This window comes from Polypterus senegalus, chromosome 10 (genome assembly GCF_016835505.1).
Source record: "Polypterus senegalus isolate Bchr_013 chromosome 10, ASM1683550v1, whole genome shotgun sequence".
Taxonomy (NCBI): domain Eukaryota; kingdom Metazoa; phylum Chordata; class Cladistia; order Polypteriformes; family Polypteridae; genus Polypterus; species Polypterus senegalus.
Window position 1 is genome coordinate 104,933,465 of NC_053163.1, and position 23,402 is coordinate 104,956,866.

Consider the following 23,402-nt stretch of genomic DNA (forward strand, 5'->3'; position numbering starts at 1 on the left):
TAGGAGTTCCCAGGTTCTTTGTGAGCTCCCCCTGGTGGCACCCACGGCACCCAACAGGGCTGAGGAAACGGACTCCACGTCCCAGGATGCTTTACGGGAATCCGGGGAACCGTTGCCGTCCAGGGGAGCTGCCACCTAGCGTCCCGGGGGATGCAGTGCCCTGAAAAGCTTGCTCTTCCTCCTTCTTTTCCTTCAGGGACATCCCAGCCGGACTACACTGCCGGCCGTCCCTCACAATGGTTATATTGTGTAAATATCATATTCATGTCAATTCTGAAAATCATAGCCTGTGTGACACATTCGCAGACAGTGTGCTGCTGTACCAAGAGAGCCATGCTAAGTGAGGACTACAAGGAGGATGGTCTCTGGGGCTCCAGCCATACCCCTCATGAGGCTGGCTCTCTGAAGGAGCAGGCAGAAGTGACAAGAAATCTTTGAAGAAAGCAGGCAGGAGTAACCTTAAAGTTCAATCCTACTCTACTGCACAGAATTGTGCTGCTGCCCCCTGGTGGTCAGTATCTGCCCCAGCTCCATTACGTTAAGGAAGTTCACATTAAATGTTGTTCCATTCTTGGCACTTTGGTTGCATTTATGTCCTCAAGTGGAAACACCCTGACACCCTTCTTTGACAAGCATCTTCTAAATGAGCACACAGTGAAAAATGCTTTAACGTATGAGGGTTTATTGCTTGAAAGCATTTCAGTGATAAATGGCTTCTTTTTCTCACTTTTTGTGGATGTTCAAAGGAAAAACAAATCAGCTGAACTTTCAGCACTGAAAATTAAAAGGATAATTACATCAGTCCCCAAAGTGCGTCACTAGTAGCACGCAGGCGAGTGCAGTCTTCCCAGCAGCCTTACTTACGTGATACATGACCCTGGAAATGCAATTTCCTGAGACAGTGGCATTTTACAAAGATTGTCTTACAGGCTTCTAGACATCAGCTTCTTTTCATTAAAAGGATGTCCCCATCTAAAAATAAGAGTTTGTTCTTATCTAACTACAAGAAATGGCACCTAGAAGACTAGTGCAATTAAAAATCTCTTCAGGGGGCAAATTGATTGCTTACTATGGCTGACACTTATTTTTTATTAGAGCCAGGTGTTTTATTTCTTTAATTAACATACTTATGAAGGTGATTCAGACTGACAGCTGCCATGGAAATGCGACCAGAAATCAAATGAATAAAAAGGCCTGATGTCGCAAGTTGCTATGGGAAACGGCCATTATTGAATACATCTTGGATGGCATAAATCCGCAATGTTCAGCTCCTCACCTAGCTGTGCAGATAAAGAAAACTACCAGCCATTGACTTCAGCTGTGGCAAAACCAATAGGTGTCTCTGAAATACAGAGGCATTCATTCATAAATCAAAAAATAACCGCATTGTCCATGTTACGTGGAACATGTCATGTTATACGGGCATTTTCCAGATGAAAAGAAGTCAAGGCAAAGATAATAAGTATTGTGTATTATGAGAAAGAGAAGTATCACCTTGTTCTTGTAATAAAGAGATGTACAGTAGTTCAAATCTGTTGATTGATCCAAAAGAAAAGAAACAGAATCCAAGTGGCAGGGGCACCCCAAGGAAGAAAAAAAACATGGAGAGCACCAACAAAAATAGACGTACAGTGGCCACTTAGGACACATAACAGTGGAATCCTCTGTCACCTGTTCAGTTTGTCACTAAGGCTCCAAAAAGTGTCACAGCGTGGAAAAGTTTTGTTGACTGGTGGTGCTTACGTCCCTCATCCTGGACGATGAGTCCACTTGTGAAACTCCACTTGGACCCACATGGAAGACTGGAATGCTGGATACAGTTATCCTTTTGCTAAACAAGTTTAATTCCTACCTGAGCAAAGCTGGCAACGCTATAAGGATGATGTTTTTTGGTTTCTCCAATGCCTTCAAAACCATCCAGCCATCCCTGTTAAGGGGTAAACTCAGAGATATGCAGGTAGATGAGCCTATGGTGTCCTGGACTATCTGTCAGGCAGACCACCGTTGGAGAAGTTGTGAGCAACACTGGAGCACCACAAGGAACAGTCCTGTCTCCTTTGCTTTGTACATCTCAGACTATAAAAATAACACCAGGTCGTGTCACTTGCAGAAATTCTTAGATGATTCCTCACTAATGGGGAGGAATAATCAGAATCAGTGTAGGTAGACAATTCTTTGTGCAAAGAGAATTGTCTGCAACTTAATACTAGCACGGAACTGGTTATTGACTGTTGCTTCACCAAAGAGCTTCTATGTCGAGTCACTATTCAGGAATAATGAATGTGGAGACGGTGCACCGCTACAAGTACTTGGGAGTCCACCTTAATGACACTGAGGAACAATATAAGAAAGGGCACAGCGTACTGTTTTTCCTTAGCATACTGTGCTCCTTTAAAGTGAGAAGTGACAACCTTCACATCTTCTACAACTCTACGATTGCCCGTGCGATTTTCTACACTGTGGTATCTTGGGCTGATAACAGCACTTCAACCAAGGCCCAACAAATCAACAAGCTAATTAAAAGGACAGGCTCAGTTATGGGATGCACCCCTGGAGGGAGTAGCAAAGGGGAGGATTAAAACAAAACTGCGTGCCATTTATGAACAACGCTACACATCCTTTATCTGATACATTAACACTGAGCACTTTTAGGCAGCAAAATGAAGTGTGTAAAGAAACCCTATTGGGGCTCCTGAAAACCAATGGCAATACACCTTTATAATGCCTCACTGTAACTTCTCGTTTTTTACTAGTCAGGTCAGAAGGTTTGGATTTCATTCTCAATTGTAATTCATGTGTTTATGAAGTATTTGTTACTTGTTTGCCCAGTGCATTGCTGGAAGTTACCAAGCTACAATTAAAAGATGGTAAATTGAGGTTAGAGTTGGACCAAAGTCAACTCCGAGGCTTGTTGGTAGCAGGAAAAGGACAGATCTACTCATTCTTAAAATATACCTAACATCTACTATCTGAGGTCAAACAAAGATAGAAGATGAAGAAAGAGATGTATTTAAAATAAGATGTGATTCAAAACCATCTATATACTACCACAAAGCAGAAACAATTAACAAAGGCTACATACAGCATACAGCTGAAAACATCCAAAATCCCTTTGGATGACCAGAGCTAGAAGGATCCGTTAAAAAATGTTTAAAGAAATAATCAAAATAATTACATGGACAAATTAATAATTGTGCCCCTGAACCATCAGAGAACCTGCTTTACAATTATAACATGAATGACAATGAATACTGACAAGGAACTGTTTAACAACAAAATGTTGATACACTTCTTTTTAATCCATTAAACTGTGAATATACCAAAGAAGTGCAAAAGGATCATAACAGTAGGCAAAAAAGAGAGCTGAAAACGTGGGCAACTGGGCCATCCACCTCACCTGGCAGGCCAGGGGTCCATATCCTGTGAAGGCAGGCCTTAAGCTAGCGCAGCGTTTTGTTTTTCTTCTCCTCTCATTGTTATTATTATTCAGTATATCCTGTGATAGTTCTGTTGCTACTGCCTGTATTGGACAAGGGGCCAAGACATGGAGTGTAGACATGTGTATGTTTTAGGGCAGGGGTCTCCAACTCCACTTCTGGAGAGCTACTGTGGCTGCTGGTTTTCATTCTAACCCTTTTCTTAATTAATGACTTTAGTTTGCTGCTAATTAACTCTTTGCCTTAATTTTAAATAATGCACAACTTAAGACTCAGGCCCCTTAATTATTTCTTTTTTTCCTAAATTAGCCGCCAAACAATATTAAGACACAAAATGAACCAACACATAAACAACAATCTGCGTCCATCACATAATAACTGAAAATAAAGAAAGGTGAAGGCCTCATTAATGTTGATCTGCTCAGGTCACACAAAACATTTTGACAGAGCTGTTAAAAGAGAAAATCAACAGCTTTAGCAATGTCTGCCATGGCAGAATAAGCGCCATGGAATTAAATAACGGGTTTAATTAGCAAAGAGAATTGGCTTCAAATTAAGAAACTGAATGAAGGTTGGAGTTTGAGGCCCCAACTTAGTTGGTCATCTGTTGGCTCACTTCACATCAAATTTATGTTTAGGTGCCGTTTAAGGAAAAACGAATCAATTCAGCAGTCACAGTCAATTAAAATAAAGAGAAATTGTTAATTAACAGCAAAAACTGGCCACTAATTAAGAAAAGAGTTAAGAAGAAAACTTGCAGCCACAGTAGCTCTCCAGGATTGGAGTTGGAGACCCTTGTTTTAGGGGATTGTGTTTGTGTTGAGGAATCTCCTCACTACTTGACATGTATTTTGTCAGTATGCTGCTGCTGGAGTATGTGAATTTCCCCTTGGGATTAATAAAGTATCTATCTATCTATCTATCTATCTATCTATCTATCTATCTATCTATCTATCTATCTATTTAAAATGGCTGCTATCTGTACTTAAGTGTATGCTATTGGTTTATATCTAATGTCTGTCGGCTTTTGTGTAGTTTAGGTGGGATGACAACAACGGGCACAATAATCACCTTGTCCATTTCCCATAAATAGCATATGTCTTCTTCTTCATTATTATTATTATTTGGCACATTTGGAATTATTCCTTTTTAGAAAATACATCAAAGACAGAAAGAAAGAAAGAAAGAAAGAAAGAAAGAAAGAAAGAAAGCAAGCCCGAAGAGTTAGTGCAGTCATGTGTTTCTTTGTCACTTTGTGCAACCCACAAACTCTTTACCTGGGGTTCCCTCAACAGGACATGTGATGACGCGCAGTACTGCTCTGAGGGGCACAAGGTCTGGGTCTGCTTCGATAGGCCAGTGGCTGACTGAAGGCTCCCAGATGACAGTGATGGCTGAGTGGACCGACTCAGACCTTTGTGTTGTCCTGTGCTGTAACTCAAGGGGATGGGCTGTAACATCATCTAAAATAAAAATGCAGAAATAGTTGAAATGCTTCAAACTGACATTTGATGACAGAGCTCTACAAATGATTCCAAATAAACGTAGTCATTCAGTTGTTCAGTAAGTTCATTAATGGTAACCCAGCAAACATAGCAGTTGACTTAAATAGCCGTACACTGAGATTTACTAGGGAAGAATGTCTCACATTTATTTGTTAACATTTTCATACCTGATTTTAAAATCAGGGACAGGTCGTGTCAACAACACAAACTGTCTAACTTTCATATTCTTTCTTGTTGATTACCATTGTGCCCGTTGCTTTGGCTGCATGACAATCTGACTTTCATACTTACCTTGCTGTTACAATAGTATGGAGTATTGAACTCAGTGATATATTTTGCAGGTTCTGCCTGCTTGCTTCACTTCAAAGAGATGACACTTATCTCCATTTAAGTTCTCCTAGATACACTTCAGCTCTAGACAAACTCACTGGCGGAGTCACTGACCACACTTCATGAATGACTTAACTTTCCAGAGCCTAACAGAAATAACACCAGACTGATTCTACTAGGATCTTCAGCTCCTCTCAAAAATGGGATGTTTTCCCACAAGATCTTGGTTTACTGATATTGTTCCATCACCAAGTTTACCAGCACTCCTTAAAGCAGTCAAAAGTCTCTCTACCATCTTTGCAATCTAAAAGACTGGCAAGCTTTGTTGGGTTAAATGGGTTGTCTTTGTCAACATTTTTGTAATGTTCTAATGTTCTACTTCCTATCAAACACTACTAGATTCAGATCCTGTCTCTCCTTTTTAATGTTTAAATACTTTATCACATGTCTATAATTTCTTGTTGGAAATACTATAATTTTTTTTCAATAGTTTAATCTAAATAAATATTAAAAGATAACAAATTCATAATGTTATTGCCAAAATCAAGATATGGACCAAGTGCGATGAACATGTCATTTCTCAAATGGCTGACTACACTTCATCTACAGTATACAGTCCATCTGGAGACATACAGACTTGTTCATTTCAGGCCCCAGACCACCTGTTATCGATGCATGTCTCATATTGTCTTGTCAGATCCCTGTCCAAAAGGTCCTGGTCTATTCACTTTCCCAAGGACTAAATTTGGTGAACACTCATGTGGCCGTATGACTGCTGCTCTCTGTGTGTAAAGCTCCATCAGAAATTTAAACTGGCTATACCTTGAACTGTTTCCTCAGACCCTTCTGTAACTTCTGAACAGAATCTGGTCCTGTTTATTTTTAAATTTATGTTGTCAATTTGTTGCCATGCTGTGAAAGAAGATTATACAGTAAACCCTCGTTTATCGCGGTTAATCCGTTCCAGACTCTACCACGATAAATGCATTTCTGCGAAGTAGGATTCTTTATTTATAAATCGAATATTTTTGCAGTTAGAGCATAGAAAACCTGTTTTCGACCTTCTAAATACGTTTTTTAACATTATTAGAGCCCTCTAGACATGAAATAACACCCTTTAGTCAAAAGTTTAAACTGTGCTCCATGACAAGACAGAGATGGCAGTTCTTTCTCACAATTAAAAGAATGCAAACATATCTTCCTCTTCAAAGGAGTGCACGTCAGGAGCAGAGAATGTCAGAGTGACAGGGAAAGAGAAAAGCAAACAATCAAAAATCAATACAGACTGTTAGAGCGTTTAAGTGTGCGAAGCACCACGCAGGAAGCATATCGTATATCATTGAGGAGTTTTATTTAATATGTAATACATGCTCTGATTGGGTAGCTTCTCAGCCATCCGCCAATAGCGTCCCTTGTATGAAATCAACTGGGCAAACAAACTGAGGAAGCATGTACCATAAATTAAAAGACACATTGTCCGCAGAAATCCGTGAACCAGCGAAAAATCTGCGATATATATTTAGATATACATTTAAAATCCACGATGGAGTGAAGCCGCGAAAGTCGAAGTGTGATATAGCAAGGGATTACTGTAAATGGAAATCTAGTCTGAATGTAAAAGGCCTCAAGGTAAATCCAGGAAAGACCAAGGTGATGGATGGAGGCAAAGAAGCAAAAGGCATTGATGAGGTACATAGGAACATGGTATGTGTGTTGAGGGTGTTGGGAAAAACTCAGTCCAATACATGGGATGTCGGGAGAAAAAAGTTGTAGTGGTGTGAAATATAGTCTGTAGGTGAAAAGTGCAACCTTCATTTGTGGAAAGTGTGAGAGAGGGGAACAGAACGCTGGTATAGTAAGTGTATTTAAATATCAGCAGTGAAGTTGATTTGAAGAAGGTATGGAAGTTCTTCAACTTGAGTCAACTTGGTGAATGCAAACAGAGGTGTTGGTACAACAGGTGTAGCCAGGGTGAGAGGAACAGCAAAGAACTTCTGGCTGTTGTTTCCCATTCTCACTTATAAAGCTGCCTCACTGCCAGTGAAAGGAAATATTTATGAAAGGTGGAGGAGGAGGAGTATGTTCTATGGATGTGAGACATACAGTAGATGATGAAAGAGCGACTTGAGGAAAAGCTGAAAAGAACGGAGAGAGCAATGACCAGATGGATGTGTCTAGTGTTGCAGAGTGAAGGGAAGATGAATGTAAGGCTAAGAGGAACAACTTGGTGTAGTGGCAATAGCTGTTGTGTTGAAGAGAAAGAGACTAAAGCAGTTGGGGCTTGCAGAGTAAAAGGTAAAGGATGTAAAGTAGGTAAAGAGGTGCTTCATGATTGATGTGAAGACATGAAGGCAAGAGGAAGGCCTAAGAAAATGTGGTTGGAGGTGGTGAAGGGTGATATGAAAAGAATGGATCTCACCCCATCACTGCTGAGAATGGAGAAAAAAAGAAAATAGCCTTTAAACCAGTGATGAAGATAATAATAGAAGTTTATCTTCAGTTGTATAGATTCTGTAAAGTTTACTAGTCTCTAATTTATAGGCAGGCAGTGTGGTGCAGTCGATGAGGGGCTTTGAACTTCAAACCCAGAGGTGGTGGGTTCAAATGGCACTACTTACACTGTGTGACGCGGGGCAAGTCGCTTGACCTGTCTGTGCTCCAATTGGAAAACCAAAAGAAATGGGACCGATTGTATCATAAATGTAAGTCGCCTTGGGTGAAGGCATTAGCCAATTAAGTAAATGTAAATTGATCTGATTTATGATTTTACGGTGTAATTTTATCTTGTTACTTTATTGTGTAGTGTTATTGCTTTGTCATTTGACTTGAGATGGTGTGGTATAAAAGTGCCAAAATAAAGATTTGTTGACAGAGTCTCTCGGATCCTGGGTCGCTACTAAATCTGGAGATTAGGGTACACGTTAGCATTAACACACAGCATTATTTTGTGGGCAGGAAATTGTTACATTTGGCCTGTCTTAAGCACGGGTACAGTCTATTATTAACCACTGTGATTATTATATAAGAGGAGACCACTTACAAGTGTCCTGCCGTAGGCTGCCTTTACATGCAGTATACCATTATTTTAAATTAATTTTAGGGCCTGACATGAGGCAGTTTAGGGTACAAACTACCATTGACACTGATGGCCTACTTTACCCTACAGTTTCAAGTAAACTGAAAATCATTACATCCCTGGTTATTTGGAGACGTAGTTCTCTTACATGTGGACCTTTATAACCAGCAGTTTAGAGCGTATTCATGCTTTGATGCAAGTAAATACTTAGTATCTGTAGACGCCTCACACACGACCCTCTGAATCATGCAGTTTAAGATATAGCACTGCACTGCCGTCAGTGATTACTGTGAGATAGGAGACCTTTCACATAAGCCTGTACGTTACCTGCAGGTTGGAGTCTTGCACAAGCTGTAGCTGCTCTTTGATTTCATGCAGTTCCTGCTGCTGCGTCTTAATGTCAGCCTGTAGGATGCGAGTTCGTTCTTCCAGCTGCTCTTTTAACTGATGCATGACTCCCAATTGGGCCGGGAACTGGTACATTGGCTGCTAGAAATCATAAAGAGATAGTGAGGAACTTTTGAGGCTGTTGAAGGACATTGACCACTTTTTGACTTTAACCGAGAGGTTTTTGAACCAGTTTTTGGGTTAATCGACCACTTCAGGTTAGACCACTAAGACATGAGAAGCACATATTCAATAGTTTTATCCCAACCATCTAGAATTACAAGTGGTGCATGCACTTTTGCTAAGACTCTAAGTATGTGATCACTGGAGAAAACACAAGACAGCTGGGTGGCTCAGTCATTTGTGGTCCACCAGATGGCATACAGCTCCCTCAACCTCAGGCTAAGACACAAGTTCAACACAGCACACGTTTTATTAAAGTGGGGAAGCGTCTTTCTCTTGCTCCCCACTTCACAACACAGTAAACAAAGCACCAACTAATATATCACAATCCTTTCTTCCTTCTCTCTTTTTCTCTCTTCTTAATTCTCTACTCTTTCTCCTGTAAGATTTGTCCACCTCCACCAGATCCTGCCTCTTTGGCTGGTGGTAAGGCAGCTCCTTTTATTGTACACCCGGAATTGCTCCAGGTGTTTCTTGGCCTTCTTCTGGTTGCACTTCCGGGTGCGGTGGAAGTGGTGCCCCAAAGGGTTCAGCTGTAGCTGCAGCACCCCCTGGTGGTACCCACATGGTCTTCCTGATCTTATCTTGACCTCCACAGTTCTCCACTTCTTAATGACATTTCGGACTGTGGAAATTGCTGGCTGAAAATGCTTTGTTTTTTTATAACCTTCCGCTTTGTAGGTGCCAGTTAGTTTAATTTTCAGCTCCATAGTCAGTTGCTTAGAAGGGCTTCTGGCTGTTGCGTCTTGCACAATGTTTGAAGAATCAAAGAATGTATTAGGCTTGTATCCAAATGACAATTCCTGACCAATGAACACCTAAAGTGCTAAGCCTGACCAGACTAAGGACCTAATGAGTTCTAAGACATTACAACTGAAGGGAGTCCAAATGTCACATTTGCTCTTTTATTTTTTTAGTTTATCTAATAAATTGTAACTATCCATTAACAGTTTCATAAATTTGCCATTTGTTTTTGTTTGTTTGCTGTTGAAGTTGTATTTACTGTCCTTTCTTTTTTTCAGGTGGGGTTATGGTGGTCACTACTCCCTCATTCTGAATGGTTTTCATCACCGGCCAGTTCAATCTAGAGGCTGGTCTTAAAATTCTTTGCATTTATATAGCGCTTTTCTCACTACTCAAAGCGCTCAGCAACTGCAGGTTAAGGGTCTTGCTCAAGGGCCCAACAAAGCTGAGTCCCTTTTGGTATTTACGGGATTTGAACCGAAAACCTTCCGATTGCCAGTGCTGATCCTTAGCCTCAGCGCCACCACTCTGACTACAATTAATCTGTCTTAAATCAATGAAAACTTGTAGTTTTTTACTCTTATGTGGCCAGTACATGATGTTCCCTAAATTGATATGAAAAATACAATACCACTGAAGTTTACTATTTAAAGAAATAAATGTATACTTTTATAAGTAACTAAAATACGAAATAGACTTAGATACATGAGCCTTTATTTGAATAGTTCATAAATGAATTGATTCACCTGTAGTTTATGGATTATTCAGCTAATCCCTTTACTCATTGTTTGTTTCTTTTAGGATGTTAAATGTTATAAACATAGCTGGTCTCACTACCGTCCTGTAGACCTTCCCTTTCACTCTTGCTGATACCCGTCTGTCACAAATTACTCCTGACACTCTTCTCCACCCATTCCACCCTTCCTGTACTCTCTTCTTCACCTCTCTTCCATAATACCTGTTACTCTGTACTGCTGATCCCAAGTATTTAATGTATCATTGCTACAATGACAATAAAGATTTTGATTTGATTTGATTTGATTTAAACTCATCCACCTTCGCCAATTTTACTCCCTGCATCCTCACCATTCCTCTGACCTCCCTCTCACTTACACATACATATTCTGTCTTGTTCTTACTGACCTTCATTCCTCTCCTCTCTAGAGGAGCATATCTCCACCTCCCCAGGGTCTCCTCGACCTGCTCCCTACTCTCGCTACAGATCACAAAGTCATCAGCAAACATCATAGTCCACGGGGACTTCTGTCTAATCTTGTCTGTCAACCTGTCCAACACCATGGCAAATAAGGAAGGGCTCAGAGCCGATCCCTGATGCAATCCCACCTCCACGTTGAATGCATCCGTCACTCCTATCGCAGACCTTACCACTGTTACACTTCCCTCGTAAATATCCTGTACAATTCTTACATACTTCTCTGCCACTCCTGACTTCCTCATACAAATACCACAACTCCTCGCTGTCATATGCTTTCTCCAGGTCCACAAAGATGCAATGCAACTGTTTCTAGCCTTCTCTGTACTTCTCTATCAACACTCTCAGAGCAAACATTGCATCTGTGGTGCTGTTTCCTGGCAGGCTATTACTCCAAATACTGCTAAAGTGAATAGAAGTGCTTAGGTTCAAGGCCAAAATAGTTTGACAGTAGAACATTCCCAAAACAAATGAACTAACTTGCGATGCTGTAGCCAAAGTGGCCTGTGACCTGTGAGGTTTATTTCAAAACATTATTTTATGGGTAATTGAGGCCATAAATAAATACAGCTCAAATCACGCAAATCAGCTGACAGAAAGAAACTGACAGAGAGATTGGAAGAAACAACAGAAAGATGACTCAGGCATGCCATTTAAAAGTATATGGACTGGTGCATTTGTCTGCTATTTAGAGTTCTCCCTCTGAACAAATCCCAAGGGGTAGTTCTGTCAGGCAGGAGCACAGTCCCCAAATAACATAGCTCAGATGGTAATTACTCATACCTGGCAAGTTTCATAAAGGTCACTGAATATGCAAAATGTGTGAGTATTTATAACGGAGAGGAACCATCTAGAACCTAGAAGACGTCTGCAAGAAATATGCCTCCTTCCTCTCCACCAAACTGGACGTACATTCATCAGAATTTGCCACTGAAGAACTGGATGATGATTGTACTGTTCCAATGGCTTCCTTTGGCCTGGATATATTTATGTATAAATAATTATACTATATTGTAAGTAAAAGCTGCATTTTAAAGTAAGTTATATATATATACACTGCTCAAAACAATTAAAGGAACACTTTAAAAAACACATCAGATCTCAATGGGGAAAGAAATCCTGCTGGATATCTATACTGATATGGACTGGGTCATGTGTTAGGAATGAAAGGATGCCACATCGTTTGATAGAAATGAAAATTATCAACCAACATAGGGCTGAATGCAAAGACACCCCAACAATGAAAGTGAAAAAAATGATGTGGCAGGCTAGTCCGTTTTTCCAAAACTTCATTGCAGCAAATCAAAATTGTACTCAGTAGTTTGTATGGCCTCCATGTGCTTGTATGCATGGCTGACAGCATCGGGGGGGCATGCTCCTAATGAGATGACACATGGTGTCCTGGGGGATCTCCTGGACAGTCTGAGGTGCAACCTGGCAGTGTCAGATGGACTGAAACAAAATGTCCCAGAGGTGTTCTATTAGATTTAGGTTAGGCGAGAGTGGGGGTCAATCAATGGTATCAATTTTTTTATCCTCCAGGAACTGCCTGCATACTCTCGCCACATGAGGCAGCAAAGGGTCTGACAATGGGTCCAAGGATTTCATCCCAATACCTAATGGCAGTCAAGGTGCCGTTGTCTAGCCTGTAAAGGTCTGTGCATTGCTCCATGATATGCCTCCCCAGACCATCACTGACCCACCACCAAACCAGTTATGCTGAACGATGTTACAGGCAGCATAACGTTCTCCACAGCTTCTCCAGACCCTTTCATGTCTGTCACATTTGCTCTGGGTGAACCTGCTTTCATCTGTGAAAGCACAGGGCGCCAGTGGTGGACCTGCCAATTCTGGTATTCTATGGCAAATGCCAATCGAGCTCCATGGTGCCGGGCAGTGAGCACAGGGCTCACTAGAGGACGTCAGGCCCTCAGGCCACCCTCTTGAAGTCTGTTTCTGATTGTTTCGTCACAGACATTCACACCAGTGGCGTGATGGAGGTCATTTTGTAGGGCTCTGGCAGTGCTCATCCTGTTCTTCCTTGCCCAAAGGAGCAGATACTGGTCCTGCTGATGGGTTATGGACCTTCTATGGCCCTCTCCAGCTCTCCTAGAGTAACTGCTTGTCTCCTAGAATCTCCTCCATGCCCTTGAGACTGTGCAGGGAGACACAGCAAACCTTCTGGCAATGACACGTATTGATGTGCCATCCTGGAGAAGTTGGACTACCTGTGCAACCTCTGTAGGGTCCAGGTATCGCCTCATGCTACCAGTAGTGACACTGACTGTAGCCAAATGCAAAACTAGTGAAGGAACAGTCAGAAAAGATGAGGAGGGAAAAATGTCAGTGGCCTCCACCTGTTAAACCATTTATTCCTGTTTTGGGGGTCATCTCATTGTTGCCCCTCTAGTGCATCTGCTGTTAATTTCATTAACACCACAGCAGCTGAAACTGATTAACAACCCCCTCTGCTACTTAACTGACCAGATTAATATTCCATAAGTTTCATTGACTTGATGCTACACTCTGATTAGAAAGTGTTCCTTTACTTTTTTTTTGCAGAATACAGTATATCTTTTTGTTCCATATCTCTCTTGTCTGATTATTTCCACCATGGTTACTGAAGGGGCATATATGCAGGTTTAAGTGTGTCCTGCATTTCAATAAAGAACATAATTCCAGGAAGCAAGCACCCCCTGCTGGTGACAGAGGCAGACAGGAATTTTTTAAGGAAAAAAAAAAAAGCCACGAACAGAACCTGTAGTAATTAAATAAAGGCACAAAGTGCAGTGAATCTTTCTTTTTAATTATAATTTAGCTGCAAAGATAACTGTATTTAAAAAATTTTAACTTTAGAATGAACTAATAATTGTTTCTTTCAGACTCCTAAATGTGTATGCCATATTTAAAAAAATGTTTGTACAGTTATATGGCGGTTGTTGGTATTGGCTTTTAAAACTTTAAACTTGGTCAACTGACACCTGATTAAATTTTGGAATTCACTCCAAACCTTAATCAGCGCTTTAGAAAAACAAACGTAATTTATCCACAATATTTAATAAGAATTGGTCTGTTCAAGCTCGAGTCAAAGTGTCCACAGAATTTTTACAGCAAACACACGGACATGCATATTTCTAAAAATTCTGTCCTATGGATATAAAAACACGTTAGTCCATTAAAACCCTCATGAAAAACAATACCTCCATATATGAAATGCTCCTTCTTTTTTTGATTGATGAATATTATTTTTAACTGACAGATTGGCAAGGTGAAAACAATAATGTAAAGGTTTACTGCACAGTGAAAAAAATAACATAAAATTAGGAACAAAAACATAGCTGACATATTGAGACCGATTTGTGTTAACCAAATAAGCCTGGCCTTTGCCAGTTTGTAAAATATATTTAACTCGCATGACATACCATGACTGAATGCTGGCTGGAAGTTGAGGACGGGGAGAGATGTGACTGGGACAAGAGCTCTGCAGGTGTCTGGGACGGCATGAGGGGCTAAAAAAAAAAACAGGTAGAAGTTAGTTTACAGCTTACATGAAGTGATGGTGTCTGGGTGATATCTATGAACGATTAGTCACCTGCGACTGTCTGGATGAGGGCTTCTCTGGTCCTAGAGGCACCGACTGGCGGGAAGGGTTACTCGTTTCTGCAAAGATGATGGAGGAATTTGCTGCCAGAAGAACAAAAATAAAAATCAGCTGCTTTTCATATTTAAAGACAGAACTGAGATTCTAAATTTAAAACTCCACATGGTTTCGACTGTAATCAATAAGATAGCTCTTAAATAAATCAGTTTGGGTGCTGATAATGTGATATGCCTTTAGCTCCTCTGGAATGGTCTGTCTGTCCAGTTGAAGCCAGAAGAGCCATCATGTGAGCATTAGAGCTGCTCGTAAGGCTGTTCATATGCCTTTTTAATAGACGAGGCAATCATTGTAACTCTCTTTCTCTTTTTGGGGTCCTATGATCAGGTTAGCTGTCCTGATATGAACAGGACCTCAGCTTGTATGGGATACATGAACATCAGCATGACAAGCCATAGGGCTTGTTACATTTTCACAAATAAGTAAATTTCCAAATAGCATGTCATTTCACACTGGGGCCTTTTTAGTTTATAGCTGGGATTCTCAGCCTGGGGTGCCTGAGATGGCATTTCAGGAGATGAGACAAAGAGGAAGGCTGCATTGCAATTAGCCCATATTGAGCAAAGTATGTTGTTTGAATTCATTGTGGTGCAGTCAGTGTCTTGCAGTGTGCTGTCATTTGTAGGTCATATTTTAGTTTGTGCTCCTGTTCTATGATATGAAAAGAATCAAGCATTGTGCACTCATTGAATGAGCCGTACAAATGCACATTCCTGAGAGTTCCTTGCTGCGGTTGGAGCGTTCGTAAAGGCAAATGATTTTTTTTTAGAGAATGGAATTTGGAAAAAACAATAATCTGAAGAGAAGGGTGAGGTTTCTGTGCAAGCCCTGATTCTGAAAACATTACTGAGATGCAACGCCTGCTTCTTACACTCATACCATCTCTACTACTGGTGGTCCTGGCAGTAGCACAGCAATTTTAACTGTGAACTGTAGTGTAGGTGTTATCGGAAGACAAAGCTCATCGACTGTGTTTCACTGTTTAGCAGCGCGCCAGCACACAGTGCTTCATGAGGGTCTCAAATCTCTCAAACCCCTTGATTGTTGGTTATGTGTCATTTCCTTTTGGCGATTGATGCTTTGAGGGATGCCCCAACCACTGGGTCTTCAATTGAGTGTCTACGCTTCACAGGGGAAACCTTTAGACGATTATTGAAATTTATAAAGATAAAAATGCTCAATTTATATTTTAATTTTGAAAAGTTTTTTTTTTATTTGTTCACCCACATTGAAACTGACTTCTTTATCTTCAAATGTGATTTTATTTTTGTATGGGCTGCAAACATTTTGTAGGAGTTTGGGGCATACAAATGGTCGGGAACCTTGGACTTACAGTACATATGAGGTAGGTATGCTTACTGAGTTGATAATAATCTTAGTGAAAAACTAGCAATATAGATAAAAAAAATTTAATAGCACTGAATGGAAGCTAGCTGTGTGTGAAGTGAGAGGTCATAAAACAAGCAAAGAAAACCAGTAGAGTCACGGGAACTGGGGCTGATTTTGACAAGACCAGGTACTTGGCAGTAACCAGGCCTAAATGGGTCACCAGCTCATTGCCCTACAATAACAATAATAATAATGTTTTATTTATTCTAATTTCACATTTTTATCTCTTCTGATTTGTACTGCATTGATCATAAATCATAATTGTTTTGACAAGATGTCTGGTACTCATTCAATATTACTAAGAACTTACTTATTTATAAATGTCAGATTTATTATTATCTCATTTTATTCAGTAATATGAAAAAATATAGTGAAGTTGTATTGATAAGGCCTAACACAATAAATCTCCATTACTATTCCTTTAATAAAGTCTGTAAATGAGGTATGGCTTTGAATGTTTCTGTTATTTGTTTATTACATTTGTAAATTTGTGCAATAGCTCGATCCTCAGTGAAAAGCACTTTCAAAGCTCATATTTTTCAGGAGTATGCCCAGATTTAGCATTCTGAAATTTGAAAGGAATATTAAAATAAAATAAGAAAAAAACATTCAAGACATAGGACTTGTAGCTCATCTCCTTAGTGGCTTTTGTAAAAGATCAGAATCACTTACAGGCAGAGTCGGAGAGGGCCGTGTAAGACGACTTGCGAGAGCTGGGAAGGGACACGGAGCGGTTCTGTGTGTCATTCACTTGTTCTCTCCCACTGCTCTCCTCAGCTTTGCTGTGATGCCTCATGTCCAAGTAGACCTCATGACTCTTTGGGAATAAAGGAATACAAATAAGTAAAAAGCACATTTTACATACATTTATCTATGGCTTGTAAATATTAAGACCATTCATTCATTAAGAGCCTGGCTGAGCATTTATGGAACATAAATCAAAAAGTTGCCAATAATAGCATTTCTGATGAAACAATGGTGTCATATTCCTGCAATGCAGTTCATTATACAAAAAATAACATTGACTAACATTTTGTTAGGATAACCTGTGTAAGCAGTTATCTCATTTTTCATTTACTGTACATGTGTACATTTTAAAGCTGAAGAAAACACAGACAGGCTCAAAGTCACAAAGTAAGTCTGAGACAAGCACTAATTAAAGGATAACATTTTTTCCATGGTAATGTTTTGGTAAGCTAATGGCTCACTTGCATTGGATATATTTTAAGAACTGTCAAGCTTTCCTCTTCAATGTGGATTTGAACGAGTGGCCTTGGATCTGAAGATCCGGTGGCCTTGATATTAAGCCAAACTGTACTCCTAAATATGCTCAACAAATCTTCCATTTCCTCAGCTTGTGTCATTGAATATGTCACTGATTTATCATTAAATAATGATATTCTGTCTATCCAAATGGATGGTGACATCAAAGTTAGGATGACATCTCTGCAAGCCATTTCAAACAGACACGATGGATGGAAAATCCACAAGTGGCAAAGGAAAAAATCTTGCCTATGATTCAACTAAAATATGATAAGTCCAAAAATCAAATATAACCAGCTGCTCTTCATATTTTGCATGAACTGAGTATATTATTTGCTAATAGGAGAAACATTCAACCATCTATTTTCCAAACCTGCTTATCCAGAGCAAAGTCTTAGAGATAAGAGAAGCAGAATACGAAATAATTGCAGTTTTGGTCATATTTAAAACCCTCATTCTAATTCAATTTTTTTCAGAAAGAGTAAACAATTTAATATTTTAGGATTATAAATACCTTGATAGTGGAAGAAGCCATTTCTGAAGAGTTCTCCTCCACACCAAGTTCACGCCTTCGCTCGGCCTGGACCTCAGAGTAACTAAAGAGAAGCATTGTGTAAATTATATACAGGCTTGGGTAAATTTGTGGCAGATGATATTTAATGTAAGCAAATGTAAAGTGTTACACATAGGAAGTAAAAATATTATGTGTGAATACAAAATGGGAGGTCTGAAAATCAGAAGTACACCCAATGAGAAAGACTTTCTCGACACTGTCAATTACCAGACAGTATTGAGAAGCCATTAAAAAGGCTAACAGAATGGTGGATTATGTAGCACCCTGATGTGTGGAGTACAAGTCCAAGGAGGTTCTACTCAAGCTTTGTAACACACTGGTGAGGCCTCATCTGGAGTACTGTGTATAGTTTTGGTCTCCAGGCTCCAAAAAGGACATAGCAGTGCTAGAAAATGTCCAGAGAGGAGCGACTAGGCAGATTCCAGGACTATAGGGGAGAAATTATGAGGAAAGATTAAAACAGCTGAGCCTTTTCAGTTTAAGCAAAAGAAGATTAAGAGAAGACACGATTGTAGTGTTTAAAATTATTAAAGGAATTAGTTCAGTGGATCTAGACTGCTACTTTAAAATGAGTTCATCAAGAACACGGGGACACAATTGTAAATTTGTTAAGGGTAAATTTCACACAAACAGTAGGAGTTTTTTCTTTACACAGAGAACTACAAACACTTGGAATAAGTTACCAAGTAGTGTGGTAGACAGTAGGACTTTAGGGACTTTCAAAACTAGATTTGATGTTATTTTAGAGGAATTGAGTGGATAGGACTGGCGAGTTTTGCTGGGGTGAATGGCTTGTTCTCATCTAGCTTGTTCTAATATGGAATTTTGAACAGAGTGGTAGAAGTTTGTGCTGTACCTCCTATATATTGTCACTCTTTTGGGACCTTTATCTAGGATCTTGAGTTTTCCAGGACCTGTATTGTGTGGAAAAGTCGAAGACTTAAGAATCGATAAGAACATTCTTTTAGGCCAAGATGGCTTGTAACAGATCCTTTTGACAGGTTCTATACAATCATGGTGACTGAGATTAGGGAAAGGGTTGTCATGGCCGTGTAAAGGTGGGAGGTGTCAGTGGACAGGTGGCCCTACTTTCACACACACATTAAATCTTATAGGCAGTTGCCTATTTTCAGTACAATTGATGCAATCAGTACTTTTTCCCTGACCAAGATATTGTAGGTGCTTTGGCTACACATTTGGATATCAGCTATGGATCTTCACATTCTATAGTGCATGATGACTTGGGGTGCCGTAAAGTTTGTGCAAGATGGGCACTCAAATAGCTTCCCGATCTTTACAAGCTAACATCCGTCAATGAATTTCAGCAGGTTTCACCCCCTCTGCCCAATGAAATCTCACTACAGCGCATTGTTCAACAATGGTGCAATCCCACAGCGAAGCATCCATACTCATTTGACCTTTTAACTAGGGTAATGGCACAGTGCTGTGCCATGTGTGTTCAAACTACCCATAAGTCATTGCAAATGTATTGTATTGCGTTAGCTTCTATCTGTTGCAGTTACTGCATAATTTTCAAATTGCCTTTACTTTTTTGATTTACCTTTGCATATAAGGTGGTATAAGTAGTGGACACTATGAACATTTTAAAAATATTTTATTCAGCAAAGTCACCTCCTGATTTCATGCCACCAGGGTGAATATATTCCTGTCACTGAAATGCATGTTTTGACAGACATTAACATATCACAGTCATTATGTTACTTTACAATTTCCGGATTATCCATTTTTTTAAATAAACGTTAAGTAAGAGAAAAGAAATGTTATGCAATAAAAATTGCTTTTACCTGACCACAGTGTGGGTGCAGACAATGAATTCAGGCTTGGAGTTCCACTGGTGGTATGTGATGTAATAATGAGTCTGGAGCCAAAGCCACTGCTGACCTTTTGTGAGGAATCGATAACAACAGGACTTCCCTTTTCCAAACTGCATTACTACGGGAAAACATGGGTGAAAAAAATATATGAGCTCAAGATAAATTAGTTAAGATAAACTTTACCAAACAGAACGTTAACTGCTGTGAATACCATAAATGACGTGATGCTGGAAATCGATCAACATGAAACATCATTGAGAACATTAAATGAATATTACTGACTGAAGTCATCTTTAGCATTGGTGCAGCATATTGATTCACAGGATATATTTGTATAAAGTGCAATGTATTCTTGAACATACTCATCAGTTGTGGAGATGGTTAGGGCGACAACAACAAAGCTAAAGCCAGTCAATAACCATTACTGATTCCTGTGTTCCCTATTCTCATTGTGGCTTACTATATAACTATATAACATTACGTTTTCTTAACTCATTCACAAGCCTTAGAGAGACATATGTTAATAAATACATAGTATGTTTGCTGTAGCTGGGCTTTACCAAGTCATGTCTTCACTATATCTGGTGAGGCAAGTGTGATTTATGCTCCAGTAAACCTCTTCAGATCTTAAGTGTGTGTTAAGGATGCATTTTAACATACTCACACTGTTCGTGGCACTTGGCAAGAAGCTCCAAGTCATCAACGTGATAATAATCATAGCCTGATGTTCCCAGGACCTCAAATGGTAAGTAGCCAATAATAGGGGAGGCTCTGCAGAAATAAAAGGGAGTCATTTATATGTACAGATATGGGTGGCGTGGTGGTGCAGTGGGTAATGTGCCTACCTCATTCATTAAATCCCTTACTCTGTCCATGAGGCATTTACACCTATTCTCAATGCGCTCATGGGATTTTCTTAGATACTCTGGTAACTCATCCACATTTCCAAATATGTGCTGGTTTGGCTAACTGGCAATTTCACATTGGGATTTTGTAAGTGTGAGTGTGGGTACATGGGTATGTGGACCCTGTACCCCATCAAGTGTGTCTATTTGTATATTATGTGGCACAGTTACAACAGTTAACTGTGTGTTGATGTGCTCTGTTGGGCATAGCATACACACTAGTAAATTCATGTCAACAGGTCACTGTGGAAAAATGCATAAATGGCGTTATGTGTGCTTCACACAGCAGACATGTGCAGAATCACAGCCACTGATCATTTGAGACTGAACAGAAAGTGACAGATGCATTAACTGGCAGAGTAAAGTGAGAAGAGTTAGAGCACCGCTGGTTGAAACCCATTTTGGAGCTTTAGGTGGGGTTGACAGACATCGTCCCTCATCGTCCATAGCAGCTAGTCTGTATTATTAGAGCCTGACGAGGTTGGGGAGGGGGGTATCCCTCAGTGTCCAGACAGTGTGACCCTTCAATAATACAAATGGTGCCCCTTTGTGCATAGACAGTGCACTTTAAGGACTACGCCCCTTGAATTTTGCAGTGTTTGTACTTTTAACAGCACCCTCTCAGTTTCATCAGAATTCGATGAACGGGTGGGGTCCCACTCTTTATAATCATAGTTTGAGGATCAGGTGGTGTATATCCCCCTGGAGTTCAGAAACACAAATGGCATCTATTTGTATACATGCTGCAGACATTAATAACATACTTCTATGTCCAGTGGTTTGGGGGGGTGGGATGGTAAAGGGGGGTGCTCTCCCATTGTGTGTGGAGTGCATGCCCCTTAACTTTCATAAATGGTGCCCCACCTCAGCCACCAACGTCACTTAATGGATTGACTGGCTCTAATATAGTGATAATATGGATCATATTTCAGGTATCTAGCCAGTTATTAATGAAAATCCTAAGTAGGAAAGAAGTGGGCAGCATGCTGCTTTGGTATTTATTGATTGGCTTACATCCCCTCTTTCTGTGCCTACATCAGTCTGAAAATAACTGAACAGATTAATGCTATTGTCAAAATATGGCCGAGAAGGCAAATCATGATGCAAGATAGATTGGTGTCACAATATATACCATCTAGGTACAGTCAATACATTAGAAGAGACGGTGGGCTACAAATATACACCTTTTGGTTGAACTTATGTTACAGTAGACTTTCTGTCCATTCTGCTAGACATGGCCTGCAAACATCAGTTCCTCTATACACTAAACACAGTTAATCCAACTAATCATACGCAAAAATAAAACTAAATTAATTAAACAAACCAGAGACACCAGGAATAAAAAGCACATCCCTGTTGCAAGACTGTGGAAAAAGTAATGATAGAGCCCTTAAGGTAGAATTCATAATGGCTTGCTTTGCTCATTTGATCCAATATTATTAGAAATGAAGATCTAAGTACATCAACTAGCTCAGAGACAGTGTTACATTACACATTACTTACAAAAAAGTAACTACAAACCTTAGATAGGTACTTATTATAACAAAGTAATGTGTTACTTTCACATGACTTTATCTTCTTTTGTATGAAAAATGGCACATTTCACTGGGCAGCATTTATTAAATCCTAAGCTCATATACGAGGTGTGGCAGAAAAGTAATGAGACTGATTTTTTATTTACCAAAGTTTTTACTTTTTTCAAACATCAATGTTATCCCCTTCAAAGTAGTTCCCTTGGGCAGCTACACACCGATGGAGACGTTGTTCCCACTGTTGGTAGCAGCACTGGAAGTCTTCAACCGGTATGGTCTTCAGCATGTCCGTTACACTCTTTTGGATGTTTTCTAAAGTCCCGAAATGACGTCCTTTGAGGACACGGACCGAGCTCAGGTGAATAAGGGGGCTGGGGAACCACAGGAATGCCTTTTGAGGTCAAAAATTCTGTTATGGAGAGGGCAGTGTGACATGGGGCGTTGTCATGATGGAGCATCCATTTGTCTGCAATGTCTGGTCTCACGCGAATGACCCTTTTTCTGAGCCTTCCAAGGACGTCTTTATAAAAATTCTCCAAACTTAACACAAAATTTAATGGCACAACGTTGCTCCAAATTCTGCTGTTCCATTTTGCGTGACGCACAACCAAAACACAACTTCGCTAATAGCAGTCACAAAAATCATGTAGTTAACGGAAGGAGTTGAAACTCGCACTGAGCTATGGGAGGGTACTGATACACATGCTCTATCAAGGACAACAGCGCAGCGTTGCCAGATCGCTTGCAGTGTTGCCAGTCTCATTACTTTTCTGCCACACCTCGTATGAACCTTCATGACCACAAACACAGGCAAATTTGATTATTTCCAAGTGTTTTATAAGTACCCGTATGTTCATTCCTTCATGCCAAAGCAATTCCCTGAAGATCTGCTTTATGAACACTGGCCGCTGAGCCACCAGATCACACTGTTTCCACATATCTATAGCAGGTACTGTATCTAAATGAAAACTAAACTGATGCTTTATTAATATGTTTCTGTTACAAGACTGTACACAGCAGACTCTTTTCTGATTGGCTGTGTGATTGAGCCCTGCCAAGGACCAGCATACCGTCTGCTACATTTGTTTCTGGCTTTAGACCCAGTGGTGCTGCAATGATTGTTGTCTTCCTGTGACCTTAATCTACAAAATTAAATTTACTTCTCAGCAAATGCAGCATTAACGGTATACTCATAACTTTTGCCCAGTTCTTTTTACTTGACTGCATGCTACGCTTGTGCTTAACCTCTTCCTCACTACCTGTCATCAGATGGCCAACAGTATGAATGTGCAATAAGTTACCAATATCAGCAGGCAACGTCTTTGTGAAAAAACACAATACTACTGCAAAATAACTCACTATTTATTGATT

The 23,402-nt window shown here is 40.0% G+C and overlaps 1 protein-coding gene across 1 annotated transcript in view; it reads right to left on the bottom strand.

The window, feature by feature from the left end:
- The window catches only part of npas2 (neuronal PAS domain protein 2), a 76,333-nt gene that overhangs the window by 14,918 nt on the left and 38,013 nt on the right, over positions 1–23,402 (bottom strand). The window contains exons 10-17 of the mRNA XM_039766288.1: positions 20,259–20,365; positions 19,565–19,712; positions 17,700–17,781; positions 16,595–16,739; positions 14,468–14,559; positions 14,298–14,384; positions 8,676–8,834; positions 4,715–4,900 (exon numbers count right to left, since the gene is read on the bottom strand). Of these exons, the coding sequence (XP_039622222.1) occupies positions 4,715–4,900; positions 8,676–8,834; positions 14,298–14,384; positions 14,468–14,559; positions 16,595–16,739; positions 17,700–17,781; positions 19,565–19,712; positions 20,259–20,365 (1,006 nt within the window). The remainder of the gene's footprint in view (positions 1–4,714; positions 4,901–8,675; positions 8,835–14,297; positions 14,385–14,467; positions 14,560–16,594; positions 16,740–17,699; positions 17,782–19,564; positions 19,713–20,258; positions 20,366–23,402) is intronic.